The 15,565-nt window shown below is 36.1% G+C and overlaps 2 protein-coding genes across 2 annotated transcripts; one reads left to right on the top strand and one right to left on the bottom strand.

Moving 5' to 3' along the window:
- Window positions 1-1,058: 1,058 nt before the first annotated feature.
- LOC132638106 (protein HAPLESS 2) lies at window positions 1,059-11,240 on the top strand. Its single transcript, XM_060355089.1, is given in 19 exon segments — window positions 1,059-1,317; window positions 1,960-2,103; window positions 3,077-3,165; window positions 3,261-3,300; window positions 3,711-3,768; window positions 3,869-3,929; window positions 4,078-4,156; window positions 4,847-4,981; window positions 5,147-5,341; window positions 5,913-5,993; window positions 6,069-6,169; window positions 6,298-6,415; window positions 7,061-7,093; window positions 7,183-7,276; window positions 7,360-7,448; window positions 8,886-8,998; window positions 10,029-10,129; window positions 10,218-10,628; window positions 10,631-11,240. Coding segments are annotated over 19 exon segments (2,238 nt in total). The 5' UTR covers window positions 1,059-1,146; the 3' UTR covers window positions 10,756-11,240.
- A 22-nt stretch (window positions 11,241-11,262) lies between these two features.
- On the bottom strand, window positions 11,263-13,954 carry LOC132638108 (cytochrome P450 87A3). The gene is made up of 9 exons (XM_060355090.1): window positions 13,511-13,954; window positions 13,076-13,397; window positions 12,652-12,801; window positions 12,276-12,527; window positions 12,107-12,196; window positions 11,937-12,015; window positions 11,733-11,839; window positions 11,474-11,601; window positions 11,263-11,388 (listed from the first exon to the last, which is right to left on the bottom strand). Exons 1-9 carry the CDS (start codon window positions 13,708-13,710, stop codon window positions 11,286-11,288), a joined length of 1,431 nt encoding a protein of 476 aa, XP_060211073.1. The 5' UTR covers window positions 13,711-13,954; the 3' UTR covers window positions 11,263-11,285.
- Window positions 13,955-15,565: the final 1,611 nt, after the last annotated feature.

The following is a 15,565-nucleotide window of genomic DNA, read 5'->3' on the forward strand; positions in this document are numbered from 1 at the left end:
ATGAAAAAGTGAGTTCACAAGTTCAAAATGGTCCACTTCCAACGCATTCCTTGTAACCCGACCCCCCACACGAAGCCCAAGAATAGAACTAGAACTCGGAATATTTTATTATAGCCTGTTTGGCCAAGCTTCTAAAAACAGCTTATTTTAAAAAGTACTTTTCAAAAAAGTACTTTTGGCTAAAAACAGTTTGTGTTTGACCAATTAATTTAAAAAGTACTTTTGAGCAGCAATTAGTGTTTGGCCAAACTTTTAAAAAGTGCTTCTACGTGTATTTTTTTCAAAAGTACTTTTCAGAAAAGTGCTTTTGGGCAAAAGTTATTTTTTTTAGCTTCTGAAAAAGTGCTTCTGCTACTCCCCAAAAGTACTTATTTTCTCCCAAAAGCTTGGCCAAACACCTCACTTTTTTTAAAATAAGCACTTATTGAAAAAATAAGTACTTTTGGGGGAAAATAAGCTTGGCCAAACAGTCTATTAGTCATCAAAGTGACACTTGAATGTCCTCTGTGCACTGTCAATGACAATGGAATCAAGGTAAACATTACCGAAAACAAGCAAATCCCAAATTAGTATAATCAAATGGAGTAACGGTTCGTTTGGCTCAGATACAAGTTCTAACCCTTGGGCCTTAGTTCATTTTGTTTAAGAAAGATGCCGACATATATAACATTTTTTCATAGATTTTTTCTTACCGGGATGAAAATACAAATTTATGGATCGCAGATTAAGATGTTATTAGGTAAGGAAAGTACCTTTAAGGAAGCTAGTCAGTCTTGTTTTGTCAAAAAATCCCTCCTCACTCTATGCATAAGCTACTATCAATACTTATTTAACACAATAGCAAATTAAACGCCATAATTTCATTATGCTCATATATAAATCTTAAATTGGTAACATTTATATTATCTCATTTTACTCATCCAACAAAGTACTACTACGTAATTCGAAAAAAAGCCTAATATGTAGAAGCATACAAAAAGATACTTCTCAGGGCACTTTTAGAATTACTGGAGTCTTAGAGGACTGAACTGCAAAACCCAACCGTTAGTTGCAGTTACAGGCGCGCCAAAACCGTGCCCACTACACTATATATACACTGAAATTACCAATTCCACAATTAACACTCAAAAAAATTCAAATTCCACAATGAAACCGCTCATTCTCATAATCTTCACTCTATTCTTTCTTCTTCAATACGTTTCCTCAGTACAAATCCTCTCTAAATCAAAGCTTCAAAAATGCGAAAAAGTTTCGGATTCGAAGAGCCTAAATTGCACCAACAAAATCATCATCGACTTGGCTGTTCCCAGTGAATCGGTAATAATCTCTTCGAGAAACTTGTTGAATTTTCAATCATTGTTGTAGATGAACTAATTGCGCGTATATTTGAGTTGATGTTGGAGTAAAAATTTACGCTCTATGTCTATTTTTGAAAATATTACGCCACGTAGCCTGTACTTTGTGTTTGTTATCCGGTTTAGCCTATATTTGTTATAAACACCTTTTATACACTATTATACACTTGTATACAAGGTTGATACATTATGTATAACATAGTTTGAGTTTGTTACCTGATTTAGCCCATATTTGTGTATAAAAACCCTTTATACACTATTATACACTTGTATACAAGGTTGATATATTATGTATAACATATTTTGAGTTTGTTACCTGATTTAGCCCATATTTGTGTATAAAAACCCTTTATACACTATTATACACTTGTATACAAGGTTGATATATTATGTATAACATATTTTGAGTTTGTTACCCAATTTAGCTCATATTTCTGTATAAACACCTTTTATACACTTTTATTCAAGGTTGATACATTATGTATAATGTTATAATGTTGTATAATATTGTATATTGGGCTACGTGGCATAATAATTTTCAAAAGCTGTATATTTTTGATAATTTCACTTTTTTTTTTTTTTTTTTTTTTTCTGGTGGTGGTAGAGTGGAAATGAGGCTTCATTGGTGGCAGAGATAGTTGAAGTGGAAGAGAATTCAAGCAGCAACATGAGAACACTTCGAGTTCCTCCGGTGATTACAATTAACAAATCCGCCGCGTATGCTTTATATGAATTGACATATATACGAGTACGTCTTAAAAAATTCTATGTTTGAATGGATACCGAATTATATTAGTTTGACCTTTGCACTTTTTTTGGTGATTGTGGAAGAAAATATTGAAGCATTGTTGTAAAGTTAAGCTTGACTGAGAAAACTTTTCATCAATTGTTAAAATTTGAACTTTTAAATGAATTAAATTCTCAAAGGCTGAAAATTTTGCATTTACATGTTGTTAATTTTGTCAAATATTTTGCAATATTTCAAATTGGAAAAATGCCATTTAAATTGGAACAAACAGATTATATTTGTTTTCTTTTATTTACCTTATTTTGTCTTCTTTCCTTTCTTATGTATAATGTTTGTGGAAGAATATTTTTGCTATTTCAAGAAGTTAGTGAACTTTGTTTCATTCAGTAATGCTGCTGAATTGTATCTTAGAAATATTTAGTTCTTCTGAGAACTTACTGGAATTTTTGGAATAATTTGTTTTGTTTATACTAGGTTATATGTTTGAAGGCGGATGCCCTTAGATTACATCTTTACGCAAACTTGGTTGTAGTGTCTATATTACAATCTATTGTGTAGATTTTGTTTAGCAATGTCTATTTCCAAGCAATCCTTCCATCTCTGTGATCCATGTAATTCCTCCAAATTCATGTCACATGTTTTCTGGTGGCACGAGTTCCCGAGGAAGCTTCTCTATTGCTGCTTGTATTATCATGTGCACTTCCATTTCTCTTATGGCGAATAAGCAGCTGGTTTGATTTGCTTAGAATGGTGGAACTGTGAAACAATACTTATAGATGAACATTGGAGTCAAGTTCTATAAGGCTTATTAAGGCTTCGTCTTAAAGATTATAGTCTTGTCAATCTGTTTAGGCCACTAGATAGTAGAAAGGTGGAAAAGCAAAGCAAAGCAAAACATGTCTGTCCTTGTTTGAATTACTTGAATGGTAATTGGTACTGCTTTCTCTTAGTTCAATTGACCTTTCTCATGCAGGATGTTGCTTATAAACCGCAAGAATTCTATGTAAACACACGCAAGTGTGAGCCAGATGCTGGGGCAGATGTTGTGCAGATATGTGAGAGGTAATTCATTTTGATAGTGTTCTTCTCCAAATTGGACTTACTTTAGGCGATTTTGCTTTGTGTCAGCTGAGTAACTTTTTGATCTGTTTCCATAGGCTGAGGGATGAGAATGGACACATTATTGAGAACACTCAGGTAATGTTTGAGATTTTTAATTGTTTTTTCATCCTAGCAGAATGTAGAATAATTTTTGCTGGTCGTCGATGACAAGTTCATCAATTTATCATATTGATGACAAGTTTATCTGATATCTAGGCTGGACAAGATATGTACGTTTCCTTAATGACTGCTATAACTATAGGTCTAACGAAATTTGTCGCCAATCATGATACCTAAGAGCTGTCTTTTATAGTCTTCCATTTAGAACTATATTTAGAAGTCTTTTTTAAGGGGTGACTGAAGATTTGTCTAGTTAATGGAAAGGATCTTATCTACTTATAACCTGCAGATTGTCTTCACTTCAAGTATTTTCTCACATTGAAGACTTTCCTTTACTGATTTCTCCTAGTACAGGATATAATCCTTCTTCTATTTTTTCTTCTCAGCCTACCTGTTGTCCTTGTGGGGATCAGCGAAGGGTTCCTTCGTCATGTGGAAACTTTTGTAAGTTCACCCTCCAGTTCTCATAGAATATTTTTTTCTTCGTTACAGATTACAGATTTGCAAGAACTTGCTTTCTAGCTCATATAGTTTCTTGATTTAGTTGACAAGATGACGAAAGGGAAGAAAAACACTGCTCACTGTCTTCGGTTTCCAGGTGACTGGTAAGGCCTTTATAATTGTGTATTGTTTGTGTCAATGAGATCTCTATGGAAATTCCTGTTTTATGATTTGAAATACATTACTTTTGAAGGTCATGTAGTTTTTTGTATAATAATTAGTTAATGCTGCAACAGTTCTCTCTACATTTAGGTTCCATGTATATGGCATTGGGCAGCGCTCAGTTGGATTTAGCATCCGAATTGAAGTTAAGAAACAATCTCAGAATTCGGTATTTGCTCTGGAAATCCTTTCCAGTAACTATTGTATTTATGTTCCTTGGTGCATACTTGGTGCCTATTTCAGATATAATTTCTCCGTATGCAAAATATGATTAGTAAACACCCCAACTTTGTTTGGTATTGAGGCATAGTTTATCAATTGATGTATGTTAACTATTAGACCAGGAAGCCAGCAGCATGAATTGGATAAAGACCATTGTCGCAAAATAGTGTTCCTTTGCTAGTCTTCAGCACTGCATTTATCCCCTTTTCTCATCTTCATGTACAACTGGTTATTGGTCATCTGTCTTTCTGGGCATTAGCTCCAAAAGATCAGCTAGAGACATGGCATTTCCTCAAATTCACCTTTCACCATTTCATCTCCATGTTAATATCTACTAATTCATACTCCCCTCATCTCATTTGTGTGACACTATTTAGTTTTTGGGATGGACAGTTGTTTTATTCCAGCATCTTACAAAATCATGATTCCAATAGTATAATATGAACGAGAATATGCTGTCAAGCCAACTCCTTTTGTTAATGTTCATGATGACTGATTATGAGTGCAAGGATTAATATAGCAGAACCTATGAATCAACAGTGCATATTTTTATTTTTTATGGAATGACGATATTCCATTCACTTTTTCATCTGAAGGGTATAAGTGTCACAGTTTCATTGTGAATATTTGGTGGCAGGAAGTGATTGTCGGTCCGGACAATAGAACTGCTATATCCAGTGATAATTTTCTGCGGGTGAATCTGGTTGGAGACTACGTTGGATACACTGATATACCGTCTTTTGATGACCTCTACCTTGTCATACCTAGACAGGTAGCTGTTGTCACTCATTTGGCCACGTATCTTTCGTTGATCATGCAAGCATTTCTGTATACTCACTTCCATTAGTTTCTTGTTTCGATGGAATTCTTTGTTTGTCATTCTTGGGTAGTCTTGTCATTTGTGATACTAAGAGGTTTTATATCCCTTTTGCTGAAGGGTGGCCCAGGTCAACCACCGAATCTGGGGAGCAATTTTTCCATGTGGATGCTACTTGAGAGAGTGAGGTTTACACTAGACGGTGTTGAGTGTAACAAAATTGGTGTAGGTTATGATGCTTTCAATGCACAGCCGGATTTTTGCTCAGCACCATTGTGGAGTTGCCTGCACAACCAGCTATGGAATTTTTGGGATGTCAGTAAATATTAAACACCTAATACTTAAACTATGCTCTTTTTCTGTTATAAGAGCTTTAGTGCCGCATATTTTCACAACACTTGGTCCATCTTTGATTCCTTTTAAATAATTGCTGTTCCATATATTTTACCACTACAACTTTTGCACTACAATGATGGTCTTTTCTAATTCTCATATATCTGTTTAAACTGCATGAAGAGACATCTTGGTTTCAGATTTCTGTAATGGCTTGTCATCTGTTCATATATCTGCTGGGGCTTGTGCTGCCCATGTTTTCCTTTTTTCTTTTGTTGCTACTGACTGAAGACATTTTGTCCATACATCTCTACAATTCCATTGTCTTGTACAAAATTTTCTTTCTTTATGACAAATACCAATTGAGAATCAGCACGTAAAGGTAAAGCGTGTCAAGCGTTTATGTGGCTGTTTCTTCAATAATTTATACTAAAAAGTAGATACAAATAACACTGTGAAACCTGTGGTTTGAGTTTGACTGTGGTTGTTGTTCAAATCTTCAAAGCAATTTTACAATGTTTCAGACTTGAACTGTGAGTGTTTTATTTCACAGGCTGACCAGAATAGAATCAGTAGAAATCAGGTGCCGCTATATTGTGTGCAAGGAAGGTTTGAAAGAATCAGCCAGCATCCAGTTACGTTTCAGGTTTAGAGTTTGTGTCTGCACAGATATCTTTTTCTTTTGCTTGTAATTTACAAGTATCTGCAGAATGCAGGAAGCCATGCATTCTCTATTGGAATTACAGAAGTCTTGAACACAAATCTATTGATAGAACTGAATGCAGATGACATAGAGTATGTGTATCAAAGGTCAGTCACGTTATTTGGTATTAGTGCTTTGTCCTTGTGGTTCTCCTTCGCATAGTTTTTGTCCATGTTCTCCTTTATCTGAAGAATTCTCTTATAGTCCGTCCACATAATTTGGGCCTTTCATGCAGGAGCCCTGGGAAAATTCTCAGTATTACAATCCCTACTTTTGAGGCTCTAACTCAATTTGGAACAGCAACAATTACGACAAAAAATATAGGTGAAGTGGAAGCATCCTACAGCCTCACGGTAGACAATTACTTTATGTTCCTTATGTTTAGACAGTCAAAATATGTGCTTTTTCTCTTCTCAGTTTAATGTTCTGCTATGCTATTTAAAAGGAAGAGCTTTCATATTCATTTCCCAGAATTAAATGACCAAAAGGAGTGGGCTTAGTTGGTAAGGATTGAATCTTGAAAGATCGTTGTTATTCCCTATGGTGGATAACCTGTATTTCCAAAGTACTTTGAGGCCTGCAGCATGCTTTGGCCCTGGACGAGTCCTACTCTCACTGAACTTTTCTATAGACCACCCTCTCCCCCCAATCCACAAAAGAGAGAAGGAAAAAGAATATGAAAAGAAGTCCCAGAATAAGTCATGCTACATCATTGTAGCATCATCTTGGTTTATCTTAGCTTTGAATATCAACTTGATAATATCCAATTCTCCATTGTGCTACCGCCAGTTCTAATCTAAACAAATTTCACCAGTTTGTTAAATATCTCAGAGGTCCTTGATGCATCACTTCTTTTTCATTGTGAAATTTCGCAAGCCTGCAGACTTAACTCTAACTTTAGCTGGTCAATTTGCAGTTTTTGTAGAGGCATTAATATACTTCATTCATCTGCTTGAATAATTTGTGAAACTTACATAATTGACATTTTCATCATACAGTTCGATTGCTCAGCCGGTGTCAGCCAAATGGAGGTTATCATTACTTAATTTCTGATATATGATATGAAGTCATCATAATTTTAGAAGAAGAAATAACTTTAGTAAACCTTATGGTGCTGCAGGAACAGTTTTATATAATGAAGCCAAATGAAGTCATTACTCGAGCATTCAAGTTGTACCCAGCAAGTGATCAAGCTGCAAAATATGTCTGTTCAGGTAAAGATATTATGAGGAAGGCATGAAAATTTAGTAGATGATTCCAAAGATGCCAGATTTTCTATGTTTACTCTTTGTTGCAGCCATACTGAAGGACTCAGATTTTAATGAAGTTGATCGGGCAGAGTGTCAATTTACAACCAAAGCTACTGTTCTTGATAATGGATCACAGGTGAGCTGTAGTTTATGTTGGAAAATCTTGGTATACACTGCGTGTGCGTTTTGTTTTCTAGCAATATAAAAAAGAAAAAAATAACAATGTTATAATGGGCTACATGATGGGGAGGTTGTGTTGAAATGTGTGACCATCCATCTAAAAGCTTAAGCGGTTAGAGAGACAACAACAACAACAACAAGCCCAGTATAATTCCACTATGTGGGGTCTGGGGAGGGTAGAGTGTACGCAAACCTAACCCCCACCTTGAAAGGTAGGGCGGCTGTTTCCGAAAGACTCTCGGCTCAAAGCGGTTAGAGAGAGCATACTTTTATTTATTTAATTATTTCTTTCAGTACACCCTTGGCATGCGGCCTGGGTTTTTTTCATGGGCCAAGCAAGTAGAATTTTTTTTTTTTTTTTATAATGAGTAGGGGTGAGACTTGAACCTAAGACATCATCTCATCGAAAAGCTTACACTATTAGAGAGAGCATACTTTTATCTGTTTAATTGTCTTTCAACAGAGTCCGCCCTACTTCCCAAGGTAGGGGTAAGGTCTGCGTACACTCTACCCTCCCTAGACCACACTATGTGAAATTTCACTGGGTATGTTGTTGTTGTTGTCTTTCAACAGAGTGGAGTAGAGAGACCAAGAGAGCTACTCTATTCCTGCGTAGTTTACAAATTTAGACCTATGATAGTTGAAGTTAGTAGTCTGACATGGGGGGCAGTCAGAGTTTATGCCTTCAAGAGAGAATGTATTGTGTTTTCAAAGTATTTGCTATAGACACAAGTTTGGAGTTGAGCCAGCGATGGTGTTAAACTCGTAGCACCTTCTATGACTACTTTGTTGAGGGTCCAGAATGCTACAGATAAGAGAGTGGCATATGTGCTTCTTTTCAATAGGACTACCAGATTACAAATATGTGTGGGTCGTGAAGCATTTGTTTAGCACCATATCATACTTCGTTCCATTTGTAATGCTCTTTGCATTGTTCTGTAATCGATATAGGTGTCAATCTGGAAAGAGTTTTGGTTTCCGCTGTCATCAGTTCAAATGAAGTGTGCTTCAGTTCGCAAAAGAGTAGAGAGAATCGATTAGAAAAGATTTATTTCTTTTTTCTCTTTTTGCCTGATTGAATTAAATAACTGCACTTTTAAGAACTGCTACTACCCCATCAGTTTTACCTCCCAGATCTCCGACGAGGTTCAGTTCACTTCCCAGTAAGAATAGCTTTGTTGAGTTTCAATTAGTGCTTTTGAAAATATGCATTCCTTTTCTCCTCCTACCAATCCCTTTTGCCATTAAATTATCCTAAGACTGATCTCTCTAGTATCTAGGTTTCCCAGCCATTCCTCAGAGAACATTGTTGGTAGGGCTGTCAGATAAACATGTAATGTCTTGCACTCACTATTATTTGTATCACTGATCACATGTCGTCTTCTTAATGCAGATTCCGTTTCAACCTCCTAGGACAAGCATCAATGGTTTCTTTGAGAGCATTGAGGATCTTTGGAAAAGAATTTGGGAGAATTTGACAGATTTTCTAACTGGGAAAAGCTGCAGGTACTTAAATCTTTTGATGTCAAATGATCGCCGATGTAAAGCATATTATAGATTAGACTCTTGGGAGATTTTTATGTCAGTCACGGTGTTTTCAATCGAGTTTCACTAAAGTTACATGCTCCTAATTGAGTTTCACTGAGGTTATATAATCACTTGAATGCTCTGCTCTAGGCAGGAGTTCGAGATATCTTTGGTGATATGCCCTCAATGTTAAGTTTCTGGCTGTCTTACATGTTAAACTATGGGGAAGCTAAGGATTTATCACATCCACTTGAGGTTTTTGAATAATGTTTGAGGATTCCTATAGAATAACTTCAAATTTTCATGTTAATTGTGTGAATAGCTGTTTTTTGACAAATAATTTCCTGATTAGCTTTCGTCAACAAATATTGTGAACTAAAGGGTTGTTGGTCTTTTACAAATATTAAGTAAAAAGACTGGTGAGAGTGTATATATTTAAGTTTAGGAGATCAACAGCATCTTTTTTTCCCCAAACTGAGAGCTACTTGGGTTCAGTTATCAGTTCATTCTACATTATGATGTGGCATGTGCTTCAGATATTGCCTCCGCTTTCTGGGCTAAAAGTGATATAATTTTAGATTTATTCCTGAGCAATGTGTCTCTCATAGGCATAGCTGGACCAATTGAAGTTTTATTTGAGCAATTGATGCATCTCTTTTCTAGATTTCCAATTCTCTCCGGCAAATTGGTCCTATTCTGATTAAGAAATTGGCTGTTTCCATCATGTTGAGTGCTTGAATATATAATATATCATCAAGATATTTTCTATCAGCCTAAGGACATTATTTGTCTTCTGTAAAAGAATGCTGAGAACCCTAATCTCATGCTGAGTGAAGGAGGAAATACAAACTGCACGAATTTTTATTTAATTTGTTATTTATATTTATTTGCTGATGTCTGATGTGGATGTTATATTTTGCTGAATGTAAGAGTAATTCCTGTCTATTTCCTGAGAGATATTAGTTGTGTCTAAGATAGCCTTTGATCGGATTATGCAACTCTTGGGCAGAATGAAGTGCTATGGATTCTTCGACTTCAGCTGCCATATACAGTACATCTGCATCAGTTGGGTAGTGATGTTTTGTCTGTTCTTGGCAATTCTTCCAACAGGTTTCATGCTTACATAACGTTTGCAGTGATCTTTTAGAAGTTGAAAGCAGAAACATATTTGATGATATGATACTATTGTGACTTGCAGTGATTGTACTACTCTGGCTTCTTCACCAGAAAGGTCTTTTTGATCCTCTGTATGACTGGTGGGAGGATCATTTTTCAATTACCGAAGATAAACATATGAATCATTGGAAGCACAGTTACGATGCTGACCCGTTAGGAATTCATCATAAGAGAAGTCATAAGCATGAGCCAAGGCATCATAAGCATGAGCCAAGGCATCATAAGCATCACGCACATAGAAGGCACACAAGGTTTCACAATGACCCAAGGCGCGAGAATCTTTTGGGAGAAACTGATTATCATTACTACCTTCATCATGTGCACAAGGATAAGCATAAACATGGAAAAATCAAGAGCTCAGGCATTGCAAAGCCACTTCATCCAAGGAAGGGGGACGACAACCACATGAGACATCACAGACGAATAAACGAGAGAAAACTTTGGGAGGACTTATCATAAACAAGAAGCGAGGTGCTGAAAATCAAGAGGAATATCTAAGTCACAAACATTCTATCTTAAATGACACACATCATAAGAGGCAAAGCAAGTGGAAAGAATGACTAAAGCTGGGTGACAGTAATTGTCAGAGCCTTGCAGCTATCTCATGTACAGAAGCTGTTAAATTTGTGTTTTCTTCTTTATAATGTGCTTTTGACCTCTCTTAACTTACAAACTAAATATTCTAGGGATATTTTGCGGGGCAGAACAGGGTTTTGAATTATGGGGGAGCATGAAATAGTGATATTTGTAAATTAAATTGCTCTCTGATTCTAGTAGGACTTCTTCATTCAAAACTGTACCATGTATTGAATTTATACACACTTTTGCTCTTTTCTTCTTCAATCACAACTACACTTTGTGTTAAGATCGTAAAAAAGAAAAGAAAAGAAAAAATATATGTATAGGCATCGATATCAGTAATTTTTTTGCAAAATTTTCAGACTAATGATTTGCTGAGTTCTTTCTTTCTTTGTCCCAGCACTCTATCAGCGACATAATATTTTGCTGCTTTGAGGATATGCTGGTGAGTTTGGATTCCTGGTATCGTCTTTAACCACTTTTACTGACTATCCCATCTATTGCGTGTTGGCTATTGAATCTTCTCATCTTTCTCTGAGATTTTAACGTGGTAACCGTTGGGAAACTGTAAACCAGGAGTCCGCACTGTGTCTCCTCCTTCAATTGTTTGCCACCTGACAGTTTTCACCATTTATAATTGATTAGCTCCCTGCTTCTTCTTTTTTTCCTCAAAGATATTAATGCGAGTTATGTTCTTACCTGTATTTGGTCACGAGAGAGTGGAGAAAGACAGCCATCTGCACCTTAGTGAAATCTGTGCCAACACAAAATCTCATACCACCTCCAAAAGCCATGAAATTTCGAGATGCACCATTTATTTCTACTCCCTGTATTCCATGAATATTTCATTGTAGAGTTGAGAAAATCACTCTATGATAACATGCAACCAATTTTATTTTTTTCTAACCTTCAGTATCGTGCAAATACAGTAAGAATATACAAATTATGAAAGGCTCACCTCCCATCTCCATGGATTGAAGTCAAGGGGATCTTGATATTTGTCAGGGTTTAAGTGTACGGCTGGAGGACAAACCATAACCGCCCAACCAGCTGGAATGGTATGCCCTGCAATCAAATAAGTATTATATTAAGGTATGTTCCTATGAGTAAATCTGGAGCTTTATTCACAAGAAGATGGTGGCAAAGAATTTAAATCATGTACCTTTGAAGTTGATATCTCTTAGTGCTTTCCGGAAAATAGCAGGAACAATATTTGCCAGTCTGACTGTTTCATTAATAACCTACAAATCCAGTATTCATGTTAATGAAGAATGTTCTTAGTGATGGTTACTAAGAACTTTGAAAATGGAAAATCAATTTTAACTGAAATACCTGAAATGTAAATTTCATTGATTTATATTCTTTCCATGTAAGTCCAGAAGCTGGGTTTTCCCTTGCTCTAATTATTGCCTCATGTTCCTTCTGAAAGGCATTATATACACGTTAATTCTGGCATGTAAAAGATGAGGTTAATTAGTTGAAGAAGAATAGTCACACTTACTGTTAATTCTTTTAAAGCCAAAGGATGGTCGTGCAGAAGTTTAACAGCTAAAGTTATAGCTAGAGAGGTGGTCTCGAAGCTGGCAAAGAGCAGTACAAACATCAAATCCAGAGCTATTGCCTCTGTGAGGATTGTGTCCTTCCTTTGAAGTTCTTCTACGACATAATCAAAGAAATCACTTTGTTCCTTCCTAGGCTTTGCTCTTCTTTCCTGTAGCAGTGTCTTTAGCATCTTCATTGCCTTCTTTCTTCCCTGGTGATCACCTCCAGAGTCAGTTAATCACTTCAACAAGTATATGGGCACACCGTTCTAACGTGAATTTTGCAGACTGAATACTTGTACCAGATGGCTAAGTCTAAATATTTAATGTTAATACCTGTAAGCACTTGTGATAGGCAGTTCCGGGAATGTCAATAGGAAAGGAAATCAATCCCTGTATAAAAGCTACAAAACTTTCTCGCAGATTCTCTGATGAGTTCTCAGAATCATAGCTGATTAGCTTTTTTGCAGTTAGATCAAATATCATCTGCAGAAACACCAAGAGAGAAGCTGATTGAAATTGAGAACGTTTTAATATAAAGGCAAGATTTGAAGGGGAGCCTTGGTGCAACGGTAAAAGTTGTTGCAATGTGATAGAGGTCACGAGTTCAAGCCGGGGAATTGCCCATTGCAGAAATGCAAGGCAAAGCTGCGGACATAAGACCCAATGCGGTTTGGTCCTTCCCCGGATCTCGCGCGTCGCAGGAACTTAGTTCACCAGGCTACCCTTTTTACTGAAGGAGAAATTTTGGATAACTTACAGTGGCAGTTGCTTCCTTCATCTCTACGCTTGTCTGACCTGACCACCTCTTCAATTTAGTTTGTGCTGCCTCTTCAACCTCAGGCATCATCTTTTTCAGACTTTCAGGACCAAAAAGGTTTAATACCATGTTCTTCAAGTACTTGTACATGAAACCATGCAAGGAACCTACATTTTGCCTTCCAAATATCTCAGTAAATGTATCTGGATACCAGCTCTGAAACAACTGTCCCTCTTGCTGAAAGATGAAGTAATTAAGGTCCGGGTCTGTAGATACTATAACAGGACGCCCCACCACACTCGTTTTAAAAATCGGTCCATACCTGAAAATAATTGCCAAAGTCTTGTTTATTAGAATGATAAAATGAAGTTTGGTAATGTCAATTTGTAGTATTACTACTATATAGAACCAAAAAGAGTGGATTGCAGCAAACACCTTTGCATCCTCTCCTTCACAAAGGGAGCAATATCTGATGTTTTATTTGGGGCAAAGAACTGAATCGTCTCGCCAAGTAACGGCCAGCCCATTGAACCTGGTGGGAGTTTTCCATTGCATCTGGGATTCCTCCAGTTGTAAACCCAATGTATAATGACTATAACAAGAAAAGCTCCAATGCACATACCAACTGATATCATCTTAGTAGATATGTATTATCTGCCTCTGTATCTCTATAGATTTACGAATTGAAGTAGTAGATTTTCCGAAAGAACTTCCCAAAAAAGGAAGTGGAAATGTAGTTGCGGGCAGGTATACAAGAGAGACTGAGAATAAATGGAAAAAGATTGTTCAAAGAGAAGGAAATGTATTGGTTTTATTATCTATAAGAAGTGGGAGAGTAATGGTAGGAGATGTTGTGAGAAAAGGACTTGTAGAATGAGAAGAAACTGCTGTCATGTACTCCATATCCACGAGGAAGAGTTCTTAAATAGGCAGGCTAGAATTACAAATAATTAGAATAATAATTTTATAGTTGGTTGCTCAAAAAAAGCTGTACAGGTAGTTGGAGAAAAGAATAGTATAGCCAGAATAATTTTGCGTTGAGAACACCCTCATTCTTTTGTCAACGGCCATACTTAAAAAATTGTAAAAGAAAAAGCCTAGCATAACGATGAAGCCTACACGATCCTTCCTCTCTTTTTTTCTCTCTCTGTGTAGATTATTATCTTTGAAAGGTTCTTAAAACACAAAACTGAGGGAGCACTTGCCAGAAATGTTGCATATCTTTAGGAGCTTTATTAGGAGATATAAAATTCCCTTTTCACTGATTTAATAAGGTGAAAATTGGATTTTAAGACATTTATTGCTTGCATTTGGGAGTTTGAATCAATCATCAATATGGATTGCAACAACTACAAAATCTAATGGTTGCATCAGCTTCATTCAAAAATCTTCTCAATATCTAAGTTAAATACTGTCTTTCAAACAAACTTAATGTAAAAGAATCAAATATTCAATTTAGTTTTTTCAAGATTTAGATATCATCTTAGATCTTATTCTTTAGCTGTAGTTGGCTATAACATATACCATGTCAAATTCTGAATCTTAATTACATAAGCAGTGATTCTATTGGAGCCTTCTAGATATTGAGGCAACTACTGTATCAGGTTCTCTACTAAGTTATCTCATCTGACAAATGGCAAAATGAGCTATTCTTTTGCCTTATAGTAAACTCTTTTTTCGTTTTCAACACATAGAGCACCACCCCACCGTCGAGCCGCGGGCTTAATCCCACTAAACAATGAAGGATAGGTAGGCTTGGATAATGACCAACCATTATATCCAGATTTAGCATGCTTCTTCATGCTAATCCTGCATTTGTTTGTACTGTAGTATTATAATAATGTACTTAAGATTCATGTATTAGACAAAAACAGAAAGGGATAATGAATTTATCAAACTGTTTAAGTCTTAAACTAAACATAGCGCGGGAATCAAAATCTTTGTCTGGTTCTGGGATTTTTGTGACTAAAATAACTAAACTCGTGTGCAGACTGAACTGTTTTGGTCAAAGGGGCTCCATTTAGCCCCAAAAAGAGGCTAGATCAGGTTGTGTTAATGTTTCATTTTCTTGGTTTTAAAGTGTTCTTTTTCGTCACTATTACAGAGAATTTTGGTGTTTTGTCTGTTAAAGACACATTAGGAAAAATCCTAGTTATTGCTGAAATGGTATCACTAATGCTGTACCATTGTACCAATTTATCGGTGATTTATTTTAAAGATTTTTAATTCAGAAAAGTTTAAGTGAATACAGAGAAAAAAGCCAATTCTGAATGGATTGCTTAAGAGGATGACACAGATAGCTCAACTGCCTTTTGGAGTTAAGCTTATGTGGAGGTGCAGAATAATGACAGCTCAATTTGACTATTAGTTTGAAGCTTTTTTAAAAATTAAACAATTAGTACTAACTATATAGATTAAGAGAGATTAAGGAAGTGCTCAATGAAGTCAAATTCTCTGGACCTTCTTAAGTACTTATTTGTTTAATAGCTT

Source organism: Lycium barbarum, chromosome 4, assembly GCF_019175385.1.
Source record: "Lycium barbarum isolate Lr01 chromosome 4, ASM1917538v2, whole genome shotgun sequence".
Classification (NCBI taxonomy): Eukaryota; Viridiplantae; Streptophyta; class Magnoliopsida; order Solanales; family Solanaceae; genus Lycium; species Lycium barbarum.